General features: G+C 42.8%; 1 protein-coding gene across 5 annotated transcripts in view; it reads left to right on the top strand.

Moving 5' to 3' along the window:
- TTC13 (tetratricopeptide repeat domain 13) overlaps window positions 1-20,256 on the top strand; it is a 1,871,796-nt gene that overhangs the window by 1,692,168 nt on the left and 159,372 nt on the right. For all 5 annotated transcript variants that reach the window (XM_069606893.1, XM_069606895.1, XM_069606894.1 and 2 more), the window contains one exon: window positions 4,161-4,240. In XM_069606893.1, coding sequence (XP_069462994.1) covers window positions 4,161-4,240 — 80 coding nt within the window. The remainder of the gene's footprint in view (window positions 1-4,160; window positions 4,241-20,256) is intronic.

Below are 20,256 nucleotides of genomic sequence, written 5' to 3'. Positions count from 1 at the left end.
GTTAGGTCTTTTAGGAATATTCCACTTTGTTTTATTCTACCGCCATCAGAAGAGGTTTCATTTAAAAGGTTCCTTTGTGAGTTCAGTCACTGACCCCTACGGTCCTAGAGGTGTTATTCCAACCCAACTTGGAACATAATGAAGGTTTTGAAATGCCATTCTGCGTCATTTGTGTCCTGTTGATCTTATATTGTTAGAGTGCTTATGGTAAAATTAACCACTGCACTTGTTAATATAAAGTTTACAATTTGGACCATTGATTTGTTATACACTCTTTTCAGATAGCAAATACATATGTGCGGTGTAAAGAAAAGGACATTCCAATGTGGAAAACTTGCAGATATTGTTTGAATTTATAGAGCGCTTTTGTCAAAGCGCTGTGAAAAATAACATATATTGGTATAAAAGAATAACCGTTTATATAAGCGATCAATCATGAGGAACGACTTTCATTCAAGAAGAACTTTAAAAGATGAGTTGTAAGAGGGGGTGAACGCTACATAACGTAGAAGAGGATGGTACAGAAATAGGGGGAAAGCATTCCAGAGTTTAGGGACTTAAAGCAAAAGAACGAAAATAAAATTGCACACGTAGCAGGAGTAGGATGAATTTGTCAAACGAAAAGAAGAGGCACAAATTGTCTAACAAGGGGCACAGACTGTTACCAGAGAGGAGAGATGGGGTCTGGAGGGGGCAGGCAGGGGGCAGGTCAAAGACTACAGTGCAGAGAAAATGAAACTCAAGATGATCTGTTAATGGGAGCCAATGAAGTGCGTGTAAGGAAAGATCAGTATGAGAATCTGGGTTGAGGGGGAAGTACACAAAGTAAATTTCCAACAGAATAAAAGATATATTGAAGACGATTGGGCACAAGCTGGCAACTTGACAAGTTAAGAATAGCAGTCAAGACGAGAGACCACCAAAGTCAGAGAAAGAGTGTGGCCAACTGAGAAGGTAACACATGATTTTGCAAATATTATAAGGTAGCAGGACCAGGCAAGACTAGAGCTATGAATAGGAAAAACTGAGGTATCAAAGAGAACACCTAAATTACAAGTAGAAAATTACTGGGCAACAGAATCCTGATGGAAAGAAATAGATAATTGAGGACAACCATCATAAGCCGAGGAGGCATTGACAAATAGAATCTCCATTTTAGAAGGGTTGAGGTGAAGAGAGTGAGAAAGTATTGAAAGTTTAAGAGCAGACAATCTGAAGTAGATGAATGTAGTGAGTCAGAAAAGGAGGCAAATGAGAATAGTTGGCAGAAAAGTGACATGAAAAAACGAATAACTGGATAATAGCAGAAAGAATGGAAATGAAGAGGACCAAGTACTGAACCTTGCATAACACCATAGAGAAGAGGAGTTTGCAGCCCATGGTACAGTATATGTGCGGTCAAAGAGAACAAAGACAGAAGAGTATTGTGAATGCCAAGAGGAGAACGGCGTGATCCACCTTATCAAATGTGCCAGATAGATCAAGACGAATAAAGATGCAATAAGCACAGCCAATCTCCAGAGAAAACGAAATAAACCATTCGCACACTGGATAAACCCTGGGGTGCGAATGGCTGTCACCCCCAGTGTCCGCGGGCAGACATGGCCGGTAATGGCCCCCAACCCTCACCAAGGTCCTCGCTTCACTCAGGCATACTTAGACTCGGGCATGCAAGCTGTTACCAACCATATCTGCCTGGCCGATGCAGGGCTGCAAGCCATATTATCAATCTTAGAGGTAAAGTAAGAGGCAGTCAGAGGAAGAGATGGTAGAGTTAAGAGATGGATCAGGGGAAGAAGGAGACAGAAGAGTTTAGTGAATTGAGAAAAGAGGACACATGAGATGAAGAGGAAATGAGTTTGAGCAGTTTTTTTGAATAAACAATCAAGATATTCGGAATGTGAAGAGTGGGAAAAGCAATAAGATCCGATGAACAAGAGATTTCTCAGCACTGTCCTAGAGTAAATCTCCTCTGTATGGTTTGAAAGATTGAGGTTTATGAGAGGAAACAAAGATAAGCGAATGATGGAGAATTCCTTCGAGAAAGACAAAAAAGAAGAAAAGGCATTAAGAGGAAGAAGAGAAAGATGATGCATCAAAATTATAATCTTGTAGTGCAACTGGGGGCAGTGACTGAATGGCTTCCTGGTGACCCTAGGCTTCCCCATATGGGGGCTAGGGGAGAAAGAGAATATGACCTAAAACGCCCTTGCAAGTGTTGTACAGGAATGGGAAGTAGACCTCAGACATGCAGAGCAGGGCACGGCATATCCGGCAAACTTGGGCGGATGTTCACCACTACATCGGCTGGGGAGACAAGCCGACGCTGGACCAACCCCTCTGGAATAACAGGTACATCCCTGAAATCCTGAAAAGGCGCCATTTTTTGAGCTGGGAGGAGCAAGGAGTTCGGGCCCTCATGGATGTAGTGCGGGAGGGGCGTCTTATCGCATTTGGCACATTGCAGGATATGTTTAAGTTACCAAACAAGGAATACTACAGATATCTGCAATGAATGCACGCCATCTGCTTTCAGTTCCCTGTGTTAGAAGGGCTTCTGAAATACTCCTCCCTGGAATCTAACCTTTTCCCAGAACAAATTGGAATGAAGGTCACTTACACGCTGTATCGGGTACCTTTCAGGGCCCAGGAGCTGTCCAGACTTAGAGAAGTGGGAGAGGGATGTGGGTCCACTGGAGTCTGAGAAGTGAGTGGAAGCACTCCTGTTTCAACGGGACATCGGAAAAGCTGCCAGGCTTTGCCTAATCCAATACAAAATATTACACCAGGCATATTACTTCCGGGCAGCGATGGCACGGTCGGGGGTTGTGGACAGCGTGGTGTGCCTGAGATGTGGGAGGGCAGAGGGCACCTTCTTCCACATGGTTTGGAGCTGCGACTCAATTTAGGAGACATCTGGGGGGCTGAGGTCACAAGTTCTGCAAGACCCGAAAATTGTGTATTGGGAATCTGGGGGGAAGTGGAGTTCACCTGACATGAGAACACATTCCTTGCTGTGGTGCTGGGGCTGGGGAAGAGGCTCATAGCTGCAATGTGGGCCTCTGCGGAAAGACTAAGCTTTAGCCGTTGGGCCACAGAGGTTGACAGATGTGCATCCCTGGAAAGCCGAATTTATAATGCCAGAGGTTGTCCTTGGGAATTCCAAAGAGCGTGGGGGGGGATGGGTAGGAGACGAGTGAGGGATGAACAATGTATCGCCATAGAGCGTGGAATCCTTCCCATCAAGTATAGGATGGAATTATTGCCCAACGCTGCCTTCTCTCGTCCACCTGTGATCTTTATATATGTACCATGACACCTTTGACGTGCTGTAACCCAGTTTTGGCTATTTTGTTTGTTTGTGTTTTATTGTATAACAAACAGATAAAAACAAAAAAGATATTGATTCAAAAAAGAAAATGTTATTAAAGGGTACAGCGGGAAGCATAAAAGCTAAAGAAAGGAATAGATTAACAGAAGAGAAGAAAGAAAAATGAAACAAGAATCAGTTTATAAAGTAGAACAAATATAATGAACGGATATATTAGAAATGACAGAAGCAGAGGTGGGCAATTGAAATGAATGGGAAGAATCAGTAAAAGAAAAGGACACGTGCAATGGAAGGATGATAGATGCATATTAAAGTCACCAAGAAGGAAGGAGATTTATAAAGGAGGAGGTAAGAAAGCAGGGAATCAGTGGGGTCACAAAAAGAGGACAGCAGAGGAAACAGGTCTGATGGATGGCAGAATAAGTCAAGTCCATAAATAGGCAGCCGGTATAGGCACAGAGGCAGCCAAAAGGTTTTCAGAAGCAAGCTAGATTTAGAAATACCATAATTCGCAGTACAGGTTCTAAATGGGCAAACCAGATGCCAACGGAGCACATGAAAATCCACAATAGTTGTATCCAACTGAACAATGCAGAGCAGAACAGGCAAATAGTTAGAAAACCATGACTAGTAAAGGTACAAGGCATAGGTGTTATATGAATTCATTTAAAAACTACTTTTAAATTACCACTGGGCATGGGCCGCTCTAAAATGTTTTGTAACTGTTCCTATAATTGACATTTTGAAATGTTTTGCTTACGAATGCTTAGTGAGAATATCATAACCTATTTCAACACTTATCTTCCTTTTGTTTTGTTTTTTCATTTAGGAGGCAGATGCTGTGTGCAAATTGATCCTATCTCTGGTTTATTACTTTTATAATTTAATGCCTCTGTCACGAGGCTCCAGGTCAGTAAAATATGATAAACATACTTTATTATTAAAACATACAAAAAGTCCATTGTGCACTTTAAAATAAGATGTCATTACTATGTGTTGCTTAGTGTTTTTTTTATTGCATTAGCTGATAAATCACCTTTTCAATGGTAATACAATTGTTTAACAATAATAAGATCAATTTGATAATATGAAATTCCTATTCGACAAATTGATTAATTTACATACATATTTACATGGTATTAAACACAAATGTTAAGATTCAATGTTAAGTCTTGATAACATTAACAAGGGAATCTATAGATGTGTCAGAAAACTGACACTAGAGAATTGCTTACCCCTCACTACTCTAACCTCAAAGATAGGTTGGAAACTTATTGTCACACATATATATATTTACAAGACAGCATTAATCTGTAGAGACAGCAGTTATATCAAGAACCATATGCATGAACATAAATAAACATAGTTTTAATAGGGGATGTCAAACATATTACGAAGGCACACAAAATTAAGGTACAGTGCTCAGTGTCAGGGAAAATAAGGCAGGGTTATACGTAACAGAAAACCAACAAGGAAAACAGACATAAAGGATGAATAAACTTAATATACTTTCTAATCCTAATACACAAGTTGTACAAAATGACTAAAATTTAGACGTCTAAATTTTAGTCATTTTGTACAACTTGTGTATTTAATTTGGGTGAATCGGAGTTAATATGCCTAAATTCCTCTCAAGCTTCATGTACATACACATTGAAAAGGGCTGAAGCCCTCTCGCTGTGTGAACCTATGTTAACCTGTGGTCAATCGTATCTGAACAGCGGTGTTGGAGTGAAAAGCTTGAATAATATCATGCAATGTTGGTGGGCAATTTGCTTTCTTTAATTTGGTCATTAATAGGACTCGGGGTACCGAGTCGAAAGCAGAGTGTAAGTCTATAAATGAAAAGTAAATTGGTTGTTTTGGCAACAGGGCGTGTTCCTTTATTGCATTAAGACTAGAAGGTTTATTCCCTTCCCCATTCCAGCCACAAATCCCGTTTGGTTAGGATCTCTCTGCTGGTATGTCTTGGTCCATGCATTTAGATCTCGTAGCACACTGCGGGCAAAAACTTTTCCCGGTGCATCCAGCTTGGTTATGGGCCTGTAGCTGGTAGGGAAGGAACGACCACCTTTCTTAAAAATTGGGACTATCAATGATTTGCACCATGATAGTGGAAGGGATCGTTCTAAGACTATTTTTGGAAAAATGTTATAAAGGATACAGGCCCAATTTATAGGATCTTCTTTAAACCTAGTTACTCAGACCATCGGGTCCCATTGCTCTCAATCCACTCAATTTTTTAATTATGACCTCAATAGTTTCTTCAGTAAAATGCAGATTCCAAACCTTGTGTGGTTTGTAGGAAAGTGTCATATCATCAAATGTTGGATTTGCATATAAATTAGTGTAATGTTCTAACCATTGATGTTCAGAAACGCCATTTATCTGGCTACTGCCTTGGATATTGCATTGTGCGTTGTTCAAGAGTTGCCAAGTTTGCGCAGAATTCTTATTATACAATGATTTCGGCATGGCCTCACTGTCATGTTGATACCACCACGCGCGCACCAACCTCTTGTCCAATTACGATAACGGCACTTAGCTGATTTCAATGCCCTGGATCTCTCAGTAACCGCAAGATTCATTATGCTTTTTTTCTCTTCACGCCTTGAGATCATACGAATGGTACATAAGGCGCTATATAGATGCAAAATAACATAACATTCTGCTTTTCTAGCTCTTAACTCCTGATCAAAACATTGTTTGTGATGGAAGGTTTTAGCATGAGCTGACAGCAATGAATACTTAAAATTATTCAGGATCTCAGTGTACTGCTCCACGCCTCCAGTCAAGTTTCGCTGACTGAGTTTGTTGTTCAACACTTGTAAGTTGTCCGCACACCAACGGAAACGTGTTTTGGCATTATTAACAATCAGAGATTGCCTATAGAATTTAGAGTGCATCACATTAAATCCCTGGAACCAAGACCAAGTTAGGGAGAGCATATGATGATCACCATTAGGTTGTTGTATAATTTCTAATGTATCCACTGTTGTGAATAAACGATCATCTAAATAAATATAATCAATGATACTTTGAGAGTTCCCTCTCCTCCATGTAATTTTAGGTGGCACATCGCCCAAAAAAGACCCATTAGCCATTTTAAAATTACGATCAATCATTAATGTTTTCCATCTAATGACCTCCCTCTATCGCGCCCTGGGCCCCGAGTTGATGCAGTCTAAATTCAGATCGCCCATAATTATAGTAGTAGAAACACTTGCGGTCATGGAGATGCCGTCAAGCATAGCTATCAATGCTTTATAAAATCTATCGTCATCCATTCCAGCTGGATTCCTGTACAGATTTATTAGGGCAATTATTTTATTAAAGCTATTTATTTGAACTAGTTGAGTATAAATATTCAGACTCGCCCAAGATTGAATAGAAAATCCAGCACTTTTTTTCACTGCTACCGGTAAGCCAGAGGTTGCTCTACCTCTTGGAGATGCCTTGGCTGGTGATAAAATGATGTCATAATTATCCCATTTTGGGGTGGTCCTTAGCCATGTCTCCTGAAGGGCAATAATGTCAGATTTATCCATTTGATTTTTACTGGAGCATTGTAAGTGAGAATGACCACAAGTGTTCCAACTCGCTAACCGGATCTGTTTTTTATGGTTCTCCACTGATGGTTATGCCTTTTCGTATTGACGCAAGATTTGCTGAAGGAATCTAGTATTATCACAAGTTAAGCAACTCGGTCTTGATTAATTGCTCTACTCACTTATAGTAGGCATTGGCCCCAACTCTGGATTCTGTGCTATAATGAATCCTAGTCTAAATAATTAAATTTTCGCACTCCAAATGGCATTCAAAACCAGCCCTGAAGGAAACCATAGTCTAACAATGGATAAATCCATGTTGTCTAAAAATTCACTTGTTCTATATCTACCTTGGTAACATCCTCCAGGGCTGGCACCTCTGCAGAAATGTTCAGAATACTGGTCCTGCAAAGATCATATTTATTATTTGGCAAATCACAACACTGGTTTTTATCTTTTGCACTTAGTGCAGGATGAGTTACTTCTTGTTTCTTAATGTTAATGTTTTCTTGATTTATTTTTTGCAATTTATTTGTATTAGCTCTGTGGATGGATATGATATCAGTCCTCCTAGGATCAGCTGTCATGTGATCCTCTTGCCAATTTACGGATCCCTGCTGTGATCTCTCACTAGATACCAATTCCGTAGTTCTACAATCTTTTGTAACTCCTTCTGTATGTGAGCTCAGAGTTTGGTTATGATGTCGTTCCATCAAGGAGCGTCCACTGCTTTCTTGATGTCTGCCAAATCTCTTCCCTTTTCCAATAATGGTTCTTGTTTTTTTTGGTTGTGATGACTCTGTTTGCTGGTTGTCTAGAGTAATCTTGTTCTATTACCGTGATTAAGTCATCTCAGGGTTTGTGCACTAGAGGACGTTCACTGTGGATATCCAATGGTGGGGTCAAGCTTGCTACGTCTTTTGATTAATTTTTACCGCCCGAGGCTTTTAAAGGGCTCCTTAGGGCCTTGCAGACTGCTCAAATAAAAGGTTTAGCGTTCTTAATGTTGGTCGATTTCTGGCCATGCATGTTTTTCAATTTATTATTATTATTATTATTTTTCTTTTTTTTTCAAATCATGATTATGTAGTTTCAATTTTACCTAATGTTTTTTTCCTATTTTGGGCCCCCTTGTAGTAAATGTCTCAAAGGGATTTGTTTCGGTATCAATCAGGTTTACTGTATTATTTAGCTCAAGGGTTGTGCAAGATTCATCTATGTAAACCACTGGATCATTTTGAAACTTCTCCCCAATAGGTACAATTACATGATCGAATTGAGGTAGCACCGACGGGTGAGCATTTCTCTCTGTGATTGCTGTTTGTGCAGGGGAACATAGTGATATTGGACACACTTTAGATTGATCACTAGGGATTGCACTCTAGTTTTTACTCGATCCTTCCCTCATGATCCAATCAGCTATTGTCTGAATTTGAGCAGATTGATGTGACATTTTGAATCTCTTGATAGTAAATAGTTTGAATAAACTTAGTTTGGTAGTGTTAACTGCTATCAATGTTATCTCTACCATGGTACTCATATTCTTATGAGTTGGTGATGTTCCCACTTGTGACAATATGCACTTACGAGGTGTAGGCTTAGCATAAGATATCGAGTGTATACTGGAGTCCATGGAACATCTGCCATGGTTAATTCGGAGAAGATGATTGACTCATGTTATGGGACATTTCACTGACACTCGCGTGGATTGAAATGTCAGAAATTACATGATGTGAATTTGGAAATGCTTTGCCTAGTGGGGTCACCACCGGAGGTAATAGGGAATGAGATATTCCCAAAATTGTTTGGTCAGAAATGACTAAAGAGGATTTAGGCTTCATTGGATTAATAGCATGAATGGTGATAGTCATGGCATCTTTAGGTATGGAGGCATTATTACAAGAAACATTTTCCTGTTGACCTTTACCATGCTCTCTGTCCCCAAATGCTGATTGCAATCGTGCCTCTGTTTCGTCCTCCAAACGAGCAAAGCAGAAATTACGAATGTCAGGATTAACGATATAAATTTAGTGACTGGCATCAAGACAATTACTTTATGTATCTTTCTTCTTTGAGGGCTATTTTCACTCTGCGCTCCTGCTTTAGGAGTATTCAAGTTACCCGGCATATTTGTTTTCAAGGTAAATATTGACATGTATAGCAAAAACCTCTATACCTGTGTTATCTTACGTTACCTTATTTCCTATCAAAATGCAACTTTCAATTGTTTCAGTGTTAAAATTAAAAAGATGTCCAAACGGACGAATCAAAAAAAAAAGAAAAAAAATCACTCAACGTGTAAAAAAACTGTTAGACAATAGAGCTGCTCCCCCATGCACCACTTAGTAATTACCGCTTTAGTCGCTGCGGCAAAGCGGTGCTTCCAGGTGCTTCTCACTGGTGCGCGTGCGCTCGTGCGCGCCTGTGCCCAATTTTATGCATGTTTAACAGAATGGGTGGAGCCAAGCATTTACAGCTGGTAAATCCAGTAATATCAAGCGCTCTCCTAAGGAAAGTATAAGCAGTTGTATATAAGTTCATACAACAGTAGTTGCAGTCTGTTAATCTAATATAGTCCAAGATTCAGGTCAGCAGGCAACGGAGCAGCACAAGCTACAAAGCTGTATTCTAGGTGCTTCTCACTGGTGTGCGCGCGCTGGTGTGCTCGTGTGCCCAATTTTATGCATGTGTAACAGAATGGGTGGAGCCAAGCGTTTACAGCTGGTGAATCCAGTAATAATCAAGCGTTCTCTGCTTGCAGTATAATCCAATATAGTCCAAGATTCTGGTCAGCAGGCAACAGAGCAGCACGAGCGACAAAGCAGTGCTTCCAGGTGCTTCTCACTGGAGCTTAGTATTTATTGGCGTAAAAGAACTTTCTCGAAGATCTTTAAGAATTGCTGTTGCCCACTTTGTTGAGGAAGGATCATGATGCAACATTGGCATTGATTTGTGGCGCTTCATGAAGTTTATCTTCTCACTCCATAGTTTGTGGTGTCACTAATATCCATCCATAGTTAAAACAAATAGTATTACTGACATATTCGTAATTACAGATCTATGAGAGGTTTAAGTACTAAAATTCTTGAAGCCCTTGATAATATCTAAGTTGCAACCATAACCAAACATTGTCTTACGGAATGCACTTACTTTGTTTGAACATATTTAAGTATGGAACTTCAAAGGCACAAGAAAAAAAGTATTCTACTTTGGAGATTTTTTTTTTTAAGGACCTAATACTTCGGTGTATGAATGCATGTTTATATGAGCAGTTTGGAATGTCATAATCTTCTCTGTGACACTGCAGAGATTGTACTAATTTGCTTCTAACACATATGTTCCTGTTACTTGAAAAGAGTTAAAATAAATTGGGTAATTACACCAAATGGCAGGGTGCGCCCCCAATATTCACCAAAATAAAGCAGGGTTGCTTTGTAGTTACATTTACAAATTAATTTGTATTTTTATCTTTCGTGCCAAAATGGGTATTTTGTGTGCCTCACACTGACAGTTTGGGTTTACTGTATTCCTTTGCTTTGATATTGTATTGCTTTTTTCTGAAGACTAGAGATTATATTAATCGCAGTGAAATTATGTTGTATGGGAGGCAAATCATATTATGAGGCAAAGGGCCCTTTAATTGGGATGGGCTTGGTGGCTGACCCTACTCTGCTGACTGCTGTGCAAGACACATGGAACCATTCCAGTTCAATTAACTCACTGAATAGAGAAAGGCAAAAGGAAGCACAGGGGTGTCTGAATGTGAGCAACAGGAAGCATAGAGGAGACCGCACACAGGCAGTGCCTTTGCAGCAACGCTTGGCGGATCTCAGCTGAAGGCAAGGCCTTGGCTGATACGTGGTGGGTGGAGAAGTCCTGGAGCCCGCTGGATGCTGCTGAGCCCAGGCGGGTAGGATGCCCGATGATCCAAGGTCTCCTAGAAGGGGAGACAGGCGCAGGCGAAAACCAACACTCCTGAGCCAAGACGTGTAAGCAACGAACTGCCAAAGAAGAACTGACAAACTTGAGTATGCGGCTCTTCAAGTACCAAAGTCACTGCCACCTTTTCCGAAATACATCGCCAACACACAGGTGTGCGGCCAGGCTACATGTGATTTTAACGAATCACAAAACGACAAATGAATGTTTAATTAACCCAAAATACCCAAAAACAAAATTATTTTTTTTCCGTCGTTTTGGGGGTTTTCCCCTCCAAGCCCTCCTGTTTTTCGTGTTAATGCTTTCCCCACCCCCAAAACTACTATTCCCATTCCCAACCACATACATATAGTTTTAACAGATTTGTTTTTTAATAGGTATTTTTCGTTAGTTAAAATCACTGCATTCCATACGGCCAGCAAGAGAAGTGGGAGGAGGACAGTTCGACTCAGAGGAACCTGTGATGGGGTTAAACACACCGCCATACACATACGTGTGATGAGGGCCAAGCAAGAGAGGTTGAAGGAGTCAGAAGCCCTGAAGGGGTTAAAGATCCTGCCACACTCATATCGTTGACTAGGCCAAGCGATGCACGAGAGGCTGAGCGAACTAAAAGCCCTGAAGGAAACGTAGAAATTACAAGTCAAATACTGCCAACTAAACTGAGCAACCCAGGAGGAGCTGGGAGAAACAAGACCCCTGGAGTCGGCGAAGACAAAATAATGAGCAGAAGGCCAGTAGCCTGCGACAGGCTGAGAAGACCATGAATTTTGAGAACAGTAGGAATAACATTTGCATAATGGAAGGATTCTTGCGTTGGAAAAAGAATATTGTGATCTCCTGAGAAACCTGCTGAAGTGGTTTGAAGCTCAACTCTAACAGGGTATCCACAGAATCCAGAAGCTGTATCCTGGCTTGTTGAGGGGGACAGGAATCCTCCTTTCTGAAATAGCTGAGAAAAATAGTTTTTTTTATTTGGTGCCATCATCAGAAACTTGAGACTAAAACCTGAAAAGGGGAAAGAAATGGAACTCTAAAAAGGGTGGGGGCCAAGCGCCACCCATCCCAATCCAAGAGGGGAGCAGACTACTTCTGCAGGCTGATTTAGGTGTTCTTATTAGTGGTAGGGCAGGCCATAGGATAGATTAGGTTTCGACAGGAGATTTGATATGTTTAGATGTCCTGATGAGCACCTACTATTATTTTCTTAGTATAGGGAACTGACCACCATTAGCAATAGGACTAAGATAGGCATTTAATTTCTATAATGAAGCAAAATTAAACCCGAACATGTCTTTGTGCCCATCTCTTATGTCTGATTTATCACAGTGGCTAACTTTTAAATATGATTGTGGGGCTTATTTGTGAAAAAGTTGCTCTAGCAGGCGACTCCTTACAATACCTATTAAATGTCAGGAAATGAGGCAATATTGATTGCATTAGTTGTCATCAATTGTCGCGGGTCACTGGATTTGGACGGATATTAAGCCCATACCGTCCACAAAGTAACAAGAAAAACAGGAAACTCCAGGACTCGGCGCCAGTTGAAGACTTGATTGTTTAATTGCACAATCTGTTACAAAGCCCTCTACTTGGTTACGCGTTTCGGCTCCCACGAGCCTTTATCAAATCAGGGCCAATAATAGAACTATTTAATCCGTACGACTGTTGTCCGAAATATAATAATAGGGACAAATCCCAATGGTAGAAAATTCTGCTGCTCAGAGATCCCTCGCGTTGGCTGCTCGAATGGTGAAAAGGACTTTTCACCATTCGAGCAGCCGATGCGAGGGATCTCTGAACCGCAGAATTTTCTACCATTGGGATTTGCAACTTTTAAATATGATTTAAGGTCCTCACTTTGCTTACTTTTTGAATTTCTTGATTGACCAGAGCCCTGCTGTTCTTTGACCAATCTCTTACATCTGTACATCAGCGTAGTCCGTCTTAGGCACAAAATCCAGCTATAGGGCTCTGGTTCTGCTTCAAAACACTGGCTTACCTCTGACTGATATTCCAATCAGTGTCTTGGTCCCTCCGCCAAATCTGCTTCTTTCTGTTTACTCTTGAGAAGTCTGATTTTCTTTTTTTCCTTTTCATGTTGCTCTCCTTGGCTTAAACTATATATACATGATTTACCACACCTGTTATGAAATATTGTGATGTGGAGCATGTTTGATTTGGTTCAGTAATGGGATTGGTTCCTCTGACATCTTGTGAAGTCCACCCCTTCAACCTAATTTGCCAAGACTGTGATAATTAATTGCAGTTGGTTATTTCACTCTGATTAAAACCTACCATGAAACTCTCCTCCCCTTGGTTGCGACTCTCCGTCCCCATTGTTGCAACACCTTTATATGCAGAACAAAAGGCTTGCCTGCTCTTTCCGGTCATAGCTGGGAATAAGGCTGGTCACTGTTGCAGACCCACTTGGTTCCAACTGCTAACATATAGGTGGGCGATAAGTGATGGCCAGAGCCCAGACAAAAAAAATGTCTAGAGGAAGAAAAAAACCCAGAGGTGGGAAAAACACTGCAGGATGTTGTGAAGGCATGAAGCAAGACACAGACAAAAGATTCAAAGTTCAAACATAATGTATTTATTAATTTACATGGCGGGATGGTCTAAGGCTTGACTTGCCCTATGCAAAGGTGGGTTTTCCCTACCTAAAGAAACTAAGAATAGTCTGAGTCAGTAAGTTCAACTTAAAGTCTGTTTGTGTCCAAAACCTATACTTGCCCTCACAACTAAACTATACAATGTGTAGGGATGTCCACAACAAGTGAACTAGTGTTCCAAATAAAGTTCGGAGATTCTTCCAGCTCTAGTCTTACTCTCCAGCCCCCTTCCCCAAGTTCAAAGCAGTTCCACAAGGCTTTGGGATTCCTTTCCTCAAGTAGACAACGCAGTTATAACAATGGCCTCCAGGTTCCCTTCCTCAAGGCGACAACACGCTTTCAAACTGCCCTTGGGGTCCGATTCTCCAAGGCTGCAAGTCTTACAGCTTGCCAATGGACAATCCGTTCAAGTCTCTTAATTCTCACAACCAGTTCCTGGTCACCTTTTATAATCCTCCATGTTCAGTAGATGCAGATTGCTACCTTTCTCATTCACTTCAGCAATCTAAGTTACCAATGAAGATTCTTTATCTGCACTTTCCTTGACTTTTCCAGACAGGGTACTCTCCGTCGAGGCACATTTGTCGGACCACACGGTTCACCCATTTAAGGTCACGCAACTGATAACCCTGGGTTTCTTGCCCACACAGCTTCCCTCTCATACCTGTGGTTGAGTTTGCATTCACTCTGAATTCTCCTTGCCAGTCTCTAGCCTTTGACACAGTGTGTTCTTCCACACAACTTACTTTGTGGTGCTCACTCTCTTCCACCACGCTGGTTTCACAAACTTCATAAATATTCATCACTTGCTTTTCATCTTCGTCTTAACGTTTCATCTTTTGCCTTTAATAATGTTCATCACGTGTGTCTCACACCTGTTTCTATTTCATTCATTGGTTTCTCAAAGCTTGCTTTCAGTTTGGTATTCATTAATGTTTGCAAAACGTTTCTTTACTTTGATAGTCAATAATATAATACATGCTCCTTGTTAAAGCACCTTCACTTTATAGTTCAGCGTTTTGTTCGGAGTATTAAACAAAAACCTTACTTCAGTTTTACAGTTACTTGCACATACATTTCCTTTCAATCTGCATCACCATATGCCTTGCAATAGCACAGGAGCGCCCTGGTACGAGTGATCCCTCTATTTCACTCACCGGCCCTTGGCGGCTCCTCTGAGTATGGAGAGGGGAGGTCTCTCTCTTCTCGGCTCCATGTACACATTTCTGTGGGTCTGCGAGCAGAGCTTGCCTGCTACGAATCACACTGTTGATTTCCGGCAGCGTAGGCTCTCTTGCACGAATGCTGCCAGAGGCTGGCAGCACCTGTGAGTCCTCAGTGCCCCACAGCTCTGGCTGTGGGCACCATGCAGAAATGTCTCGGCCCGTCCTTGTTACTTGCCCTTCCTGCTCGCAACTTCCCGACATCATGCACTGGCGTCCTGGCCTCCAGGAAGGACCCTCATCAGCAGCCTTCTTCTCTGCAGGACTTCAAGCCCCTCAGGCTTGTTTCTTCTGGCCCGGCATCTCTCCTGCTTGTCTCTTTCCCTTTAGTCACCTCCACCTTTTATGCACCTGTAGTTCATTAACCGATTGCAGGTGCAAGCTCTTGTGTGCAATTGCCTGACTACAATTACTCTTGTTCTCTGGACATGCCTCACCCTCATAATACTTCCCAGGCCTCTTCCTCATCTCAGTACCAGAGTGGTGTGACTTCATGTTAGTATCTACAACTCCTAGTTACCTCTTCCTCGTCCCAGTACTAGAGTGGTATGACTGAGGGGAAACATAAGGAAGTGATTGGCAACAACCTAGAAGGGTAGGGGAGGGTAAGGTTTGCTTTCACAAGGGAAAGGGGGATAGCATGTCTCACTTGCAGACACCCTCTGCCCAATACGACCTTCTCTGTAACTCCGACCTCGACCTAATGTTCATCAGCAAGACTTGGCTTCACGAAGCCTCTGGTCCAGCCCTCGCCCTACCAGACGGCTACACCATTTCTAGACAAGACCGGCAAGCTCAGAAAGGAGGAGTCGCCGCCCTAATCGCAAAGCAGGCCATCAACATCAGGAAAACCAAAAAGAATCACCCCCCAACTGTGACTACAAGCTCATCAAAATCAACCCCTCACCCAATTGTACCTTTACTACCCATGTGACCTACCGTCCACTGGGGCCTGTTTCGGAATTCCTAGAAGATCTCCTCCACACCCTGGGGGGATAACCTGAAGAAATCTATCATGTCCATCCTCCTGGATGATTTGAATCTCGGCCTCAATGACCCTGCAGACGGAAATGCCACATCACTCGACAACGCCCTTTTCATACTGGGCTTTAAACAAGCAGTGTCAGAGCCCACCAATAACAAGGGTCGCACACTAGACTGGATCTCCCATCACAATTGTGATCTCGCTATCGTTTCAGCCATCAGCCCTATTCCATGGCCAGACCACGCTGCCATCCACTTCAACCTCAACTACGCCAGAACCTCTACCACTACCCCAACCACACTACCACCCACCCTCACCAGAAGTGCCAAACAGCTCACCATGGAAATACTAAGACCGCACCTCCAGGTTCCTGAACTCATGCATCCTTGCACCGATGACCCAGACGCCCTCGCCACTACCTACAACTCCATTATCTCTCAAGCCGTAGACACCGTTGCCCCACTATCTCTAAGTAAAGCGAAAACCATAAAACAAACCAACTCTTGGTTCACACCGGAACTCCTCCAGCTGCGCACAAAAAAGAGGTCAGCCCTCTAAGCCTGGCAAAGCAACCCAAATGATACCACCAAACTGGCATTCAAAAATATGTCCAAACAATGCAAAACCGCCATCATCTCAGCCAACTCCTTCAACTCCAGGATATCCAACACAAAGTCTCCCTCCAGAGAAATCTTTGCCATCTTCAGAGAATTGGAAACACCCGCCCCCTCACCGAATACCATCACCACAGACGAAGACTGGTGCAACAAAATCCAGGATGCCATGCTCAACAAACTAAACGCCCTACAAGAAAAAATCATTAGCGACCAAAAAGCACTAAAACAACAACTATCAGACCTACAACAAAAGGCACCAGCAGAAATACCACCATTCCTATTACAAGAAATGAAAGAACAGGACGTCCTAGCCATACTCCACTCGATCAAGCCGTCCAACTGTAACCTGCTCCCTCCCACAATCAGGAATATGGACTCCCACACTGCCTTCAGAAAGGCAATCAAAACAAGACTATTTGTATAACTCATACCCTTGATCTCACGCTGTGCACCTGATACATGTAAACCATGCATTTCCATGTACCTGTCGTAACTAAGACACTTTCTTGAAAAAGCGCCACGATGCCTCTGGGCTGCTTGGCGCTTTACAAATACAAAATTAAATTACAAAAATACCCAAGGTGATCACCTCGCATCTCCACCCCCAGGGTCAGGGTCCAAGAGTGATGGCCTTTCCCTGGACACCAGAGAAGAGGATTCAAAGGGAGTAGGTGTGAGGATGCCTTCAGGCTTCTCACAATATATACTGCTGTATTGGTATGGATGACAGCGCTGCAGGATGTGATCCAGGATTGCTGGAGGCACACTGAGAAGGAAGACCAGGCGACATGGAGAGAAAACTGCAGCATAGGGGAATGGGAGGGGCAGTAGGGAAGACTGGACAGGAAGGAACCAGAAATTCAGCAGGAGGAGGGAATCCAGGAAACTGGTGTACTAGCAACTAAGAAAGTAGTTACAATGCAAGGTTAAAGGAAACCAATTTCATGTCTGCCTGTGGAGTGAACACAATGGAATGTTCATGCCATCTTGTTTAGGGAATCATTCTCCTTCACTATCCATATCCGTGGCTCCAAACGGACCAGGGCGAGATGGAATTCTGCCTTGAAATCATAACAGCAGGCCTCTGCCCATGCCAAAGGGGATTCAGGTTTCCAAGGATAATGACGGCATAGCATTCTAGTCGGCTGCACAATGAGCTGGAATAGTCTGTTCGTAAGAAGAGTGAGGGGGCCTATATCCCTTTTCAATCACTGAGAAATTACAGGCAGCCATGAGCTATACAAGAGTCACAAATATTAGCAACTTAATATTCTGCATGTTGATCAAGTATCACTGGAGCAGGTGGAAGAGACTGACATGAACACTGCAGGGTTGATGCTCGTTTAGATGACACACGTGAAACAATGGGTGGATTTGTTAGCAAGCTAATGGAATGTCAGATCGCACAAGAATTACTCCAAGCCTTCTAGGTGGTTCAAGGTTTTTTATTGAAATTGTGATGGGCTCCTGTGGCTATCCCTCTTTCTCGTCTGAGAGCGCACCTCCCCCAGACGTCCACATTAGAAGATACTGAATATTGACCCCCTAATGTCAAAACTCCCCCTTCTACTGAATGTGAGTACCCTAAAGACGGAATGTTTTTTTCTAACTAGACTGCCTCATAGTCTTCTAAAACTGACCCTACTCTTTCCAAAATATTCATGTTCTACAATGGTAGGGATTGCACCTTGCAGACACCCTGCTTGATTCGGTCTTCTGTCTGCCACTCACGTTCCTCTCTCCCTCTTTTTTTTACCTTTCACTCCTCTTTTCCAACTCCTCCCACCTATGCCATCTTCCCTCTTCTTTCCCTCTGGGATGTCTCACTTCTAGGCAACACTTCCACTTTTCGATATTATTCCACCTTAGTAGTGTGTATTCTTCCTCTCGAATGCACACTACTGATCCCTCTTCCCCACGACTTTTCTCTCCTCCCACCTTCTATTCAGCAACTGTCCTTGCACTCCCACACACTTCACACTCACTGTTTACACTAACTCACCTGAACACACTTGTTACACTACCACGTAGTAGAAACTGAGAAGACAGTCACACGAAATCGGCAATCTTAAATTAGGATTTCCACAACAAGCATCTGCAAATCTTTGTTTCAAATGGATTGTGTCGTCCGATGGATTCCTCATTTTAGAGGTTTTCCTGCGGCAGCAGATCTTGGAATACTCAGCACGCTTTTCGAAACTATCTTCGCCTCCTAGAATTTCCTGTGACGCGCTTTATCAAATTTCACTTCTAGCCGAATATGTAGACTCCGAAGCCCTCTGATATCAACAAGTGTCGAAAGTGTCCCACAAGGTTGGTCTGCGGTGCCTCTGTACTGATCACAGCATCACAGATTGTGGTTCATTCCAAACCATGACATTGAATGGATTGAGAGAGAGCATCAAAATGAGCTCTTGTGTCATCAAAGACGCACAGCACAACCCCTTCAAAACATAGGTCAGATGAGGGAAAAAGCTCAGATATGGTCTAGATTGCAAGAGAAATAAAAAAATTTCCAAGAAACACCAAAAAAGATCATATTCAAGGAGCAAATCCCGACACCCGTCGTCTTCGTCAAAAAAGAAGAAAAGGCAAAAATATAGATGTTTGGACTCTTCACTTGAAAGGCAGGTATGTTTTTCATACAAGTCCGACTCAGCAGAGAAATGGGAGAAATTCGACGAAGTGTTGGAAGTCTTGGAGAAAGCAGGCACTTGACAAAGCCTGCAGGGTCTCCTCCAAGTCCCATCCCTCCTGATCGCCCAAGATCCTGGGGACGATTAAGGCCTCAAATAAGCTTTAAGGGCCTTGCATGCCATCGAAAACCCTGTCAACAGCAGTGCTTTTCATCATATCTGCCCCGATTCCAAAAGGCCATTTGATGTCGACAATGGAGTAACCCTCATTACTCCTTCGTCCATCCTTGTGGATTTCCCCCTACATGGGGACGGTACCGGAAACTTTGGCAGCAAAAAATTGTGCTTCCCATTTAAATTTAGAACAGCACGCCGGGCTGCGGCCTCGGGTGGGAGAATGCCCCGCAGAGGTCCTGCTTTCTGGCCCCCTTTTCAGTCCCCTTTTCCGCACGGACAGTGTCGGACCTGGCAGCAATCATGGAGACTTTTTAATTTTACGCTTGCTCCCCTTCTTTGTTTTCAATCGTATTTAACATCCCTTTGGTACCACGCCTCCCCCCGGAACATGTCGCTGCAGGAGGATTCACAAGATGTGCTTCAGAATCGTGCAACGTTACTACAGGCAACTTGGCATGGCAGATGGCCACCACAAGGGCACTACCTCTCCTTCCTATGCCTTCTGCCAGACTTCTCCCCTTTTACCTGACCACTCTTTGGTCAGGTAAAAGGGGGGGACCCGCTACCCCAGCAGGAGATTATCTACCTGCTGGAGACTGGTGCCATAGAAATGGTACCTCAAGCAGAGAAAAACAAGGGATGGTGCTCCCTTTTTACTTTTTGATACCAAAGGAGGATGGAGTGCTGCAACCCATCCTGGACCAGAACCGCTTGTATAAATTCATCAGATACTTCAAATCCTAGAACTTCAGGATTGTAGTTTGCAGTTCTCACTACTAGATTCGGGTACTGCCTTTCAGCCTCACCTGGACCCCTAGGGTTTTTACCAAGCAATTGATGGTAGTTAACTGGAGAAGGGGAGGAATTCATGTTTTCCCCTACTTAAATGACCAGTTGATCAGAGCCCGTTCCCTGGAACTCCGGATCATGTCATATCGCGCCTGCCACCTCTTGCAGAGCTTGGGCTTCCTCAAATTCAAGATGTTCCAAATGACACCCTCTGAAACGCTCTAGTTCATCAAAGCAGTCCTGAACTATCCCTCGGAAGGACTTTCCTCGTGAGGACAGGGTTTTGCACATCCAACATATAGTCAAGTTTAAAGACACCCAATGTTTGCAAGCCCCAGATTTTTGACGGTTCCTAGGTCTCATGGTATCATGCATTTGGCTGGCATTAGAGGT

The sequence above is a fragment of the Ambystoma mexicanum genome, chromosome 4p (genome assembly GCF_040938575.1).
Source record: "Ambystoma mexicanum isolate Mex_15411 chromosome 4p, UKY_AmexF1_1, whole genome shotgun sequence".
NCBI classification, from domain to species: Eukaryota; Metazoa; Chordata; class Amphibia; order Caudata; family Ambystomatidae; genus Ambystoma; species Ambystoma mexicanum.
The sequence above is the reverse complement of the archived record's forward strand: the minus strand, read 5'-3'. Positions and strand labels throughout refer to the sequence as shown.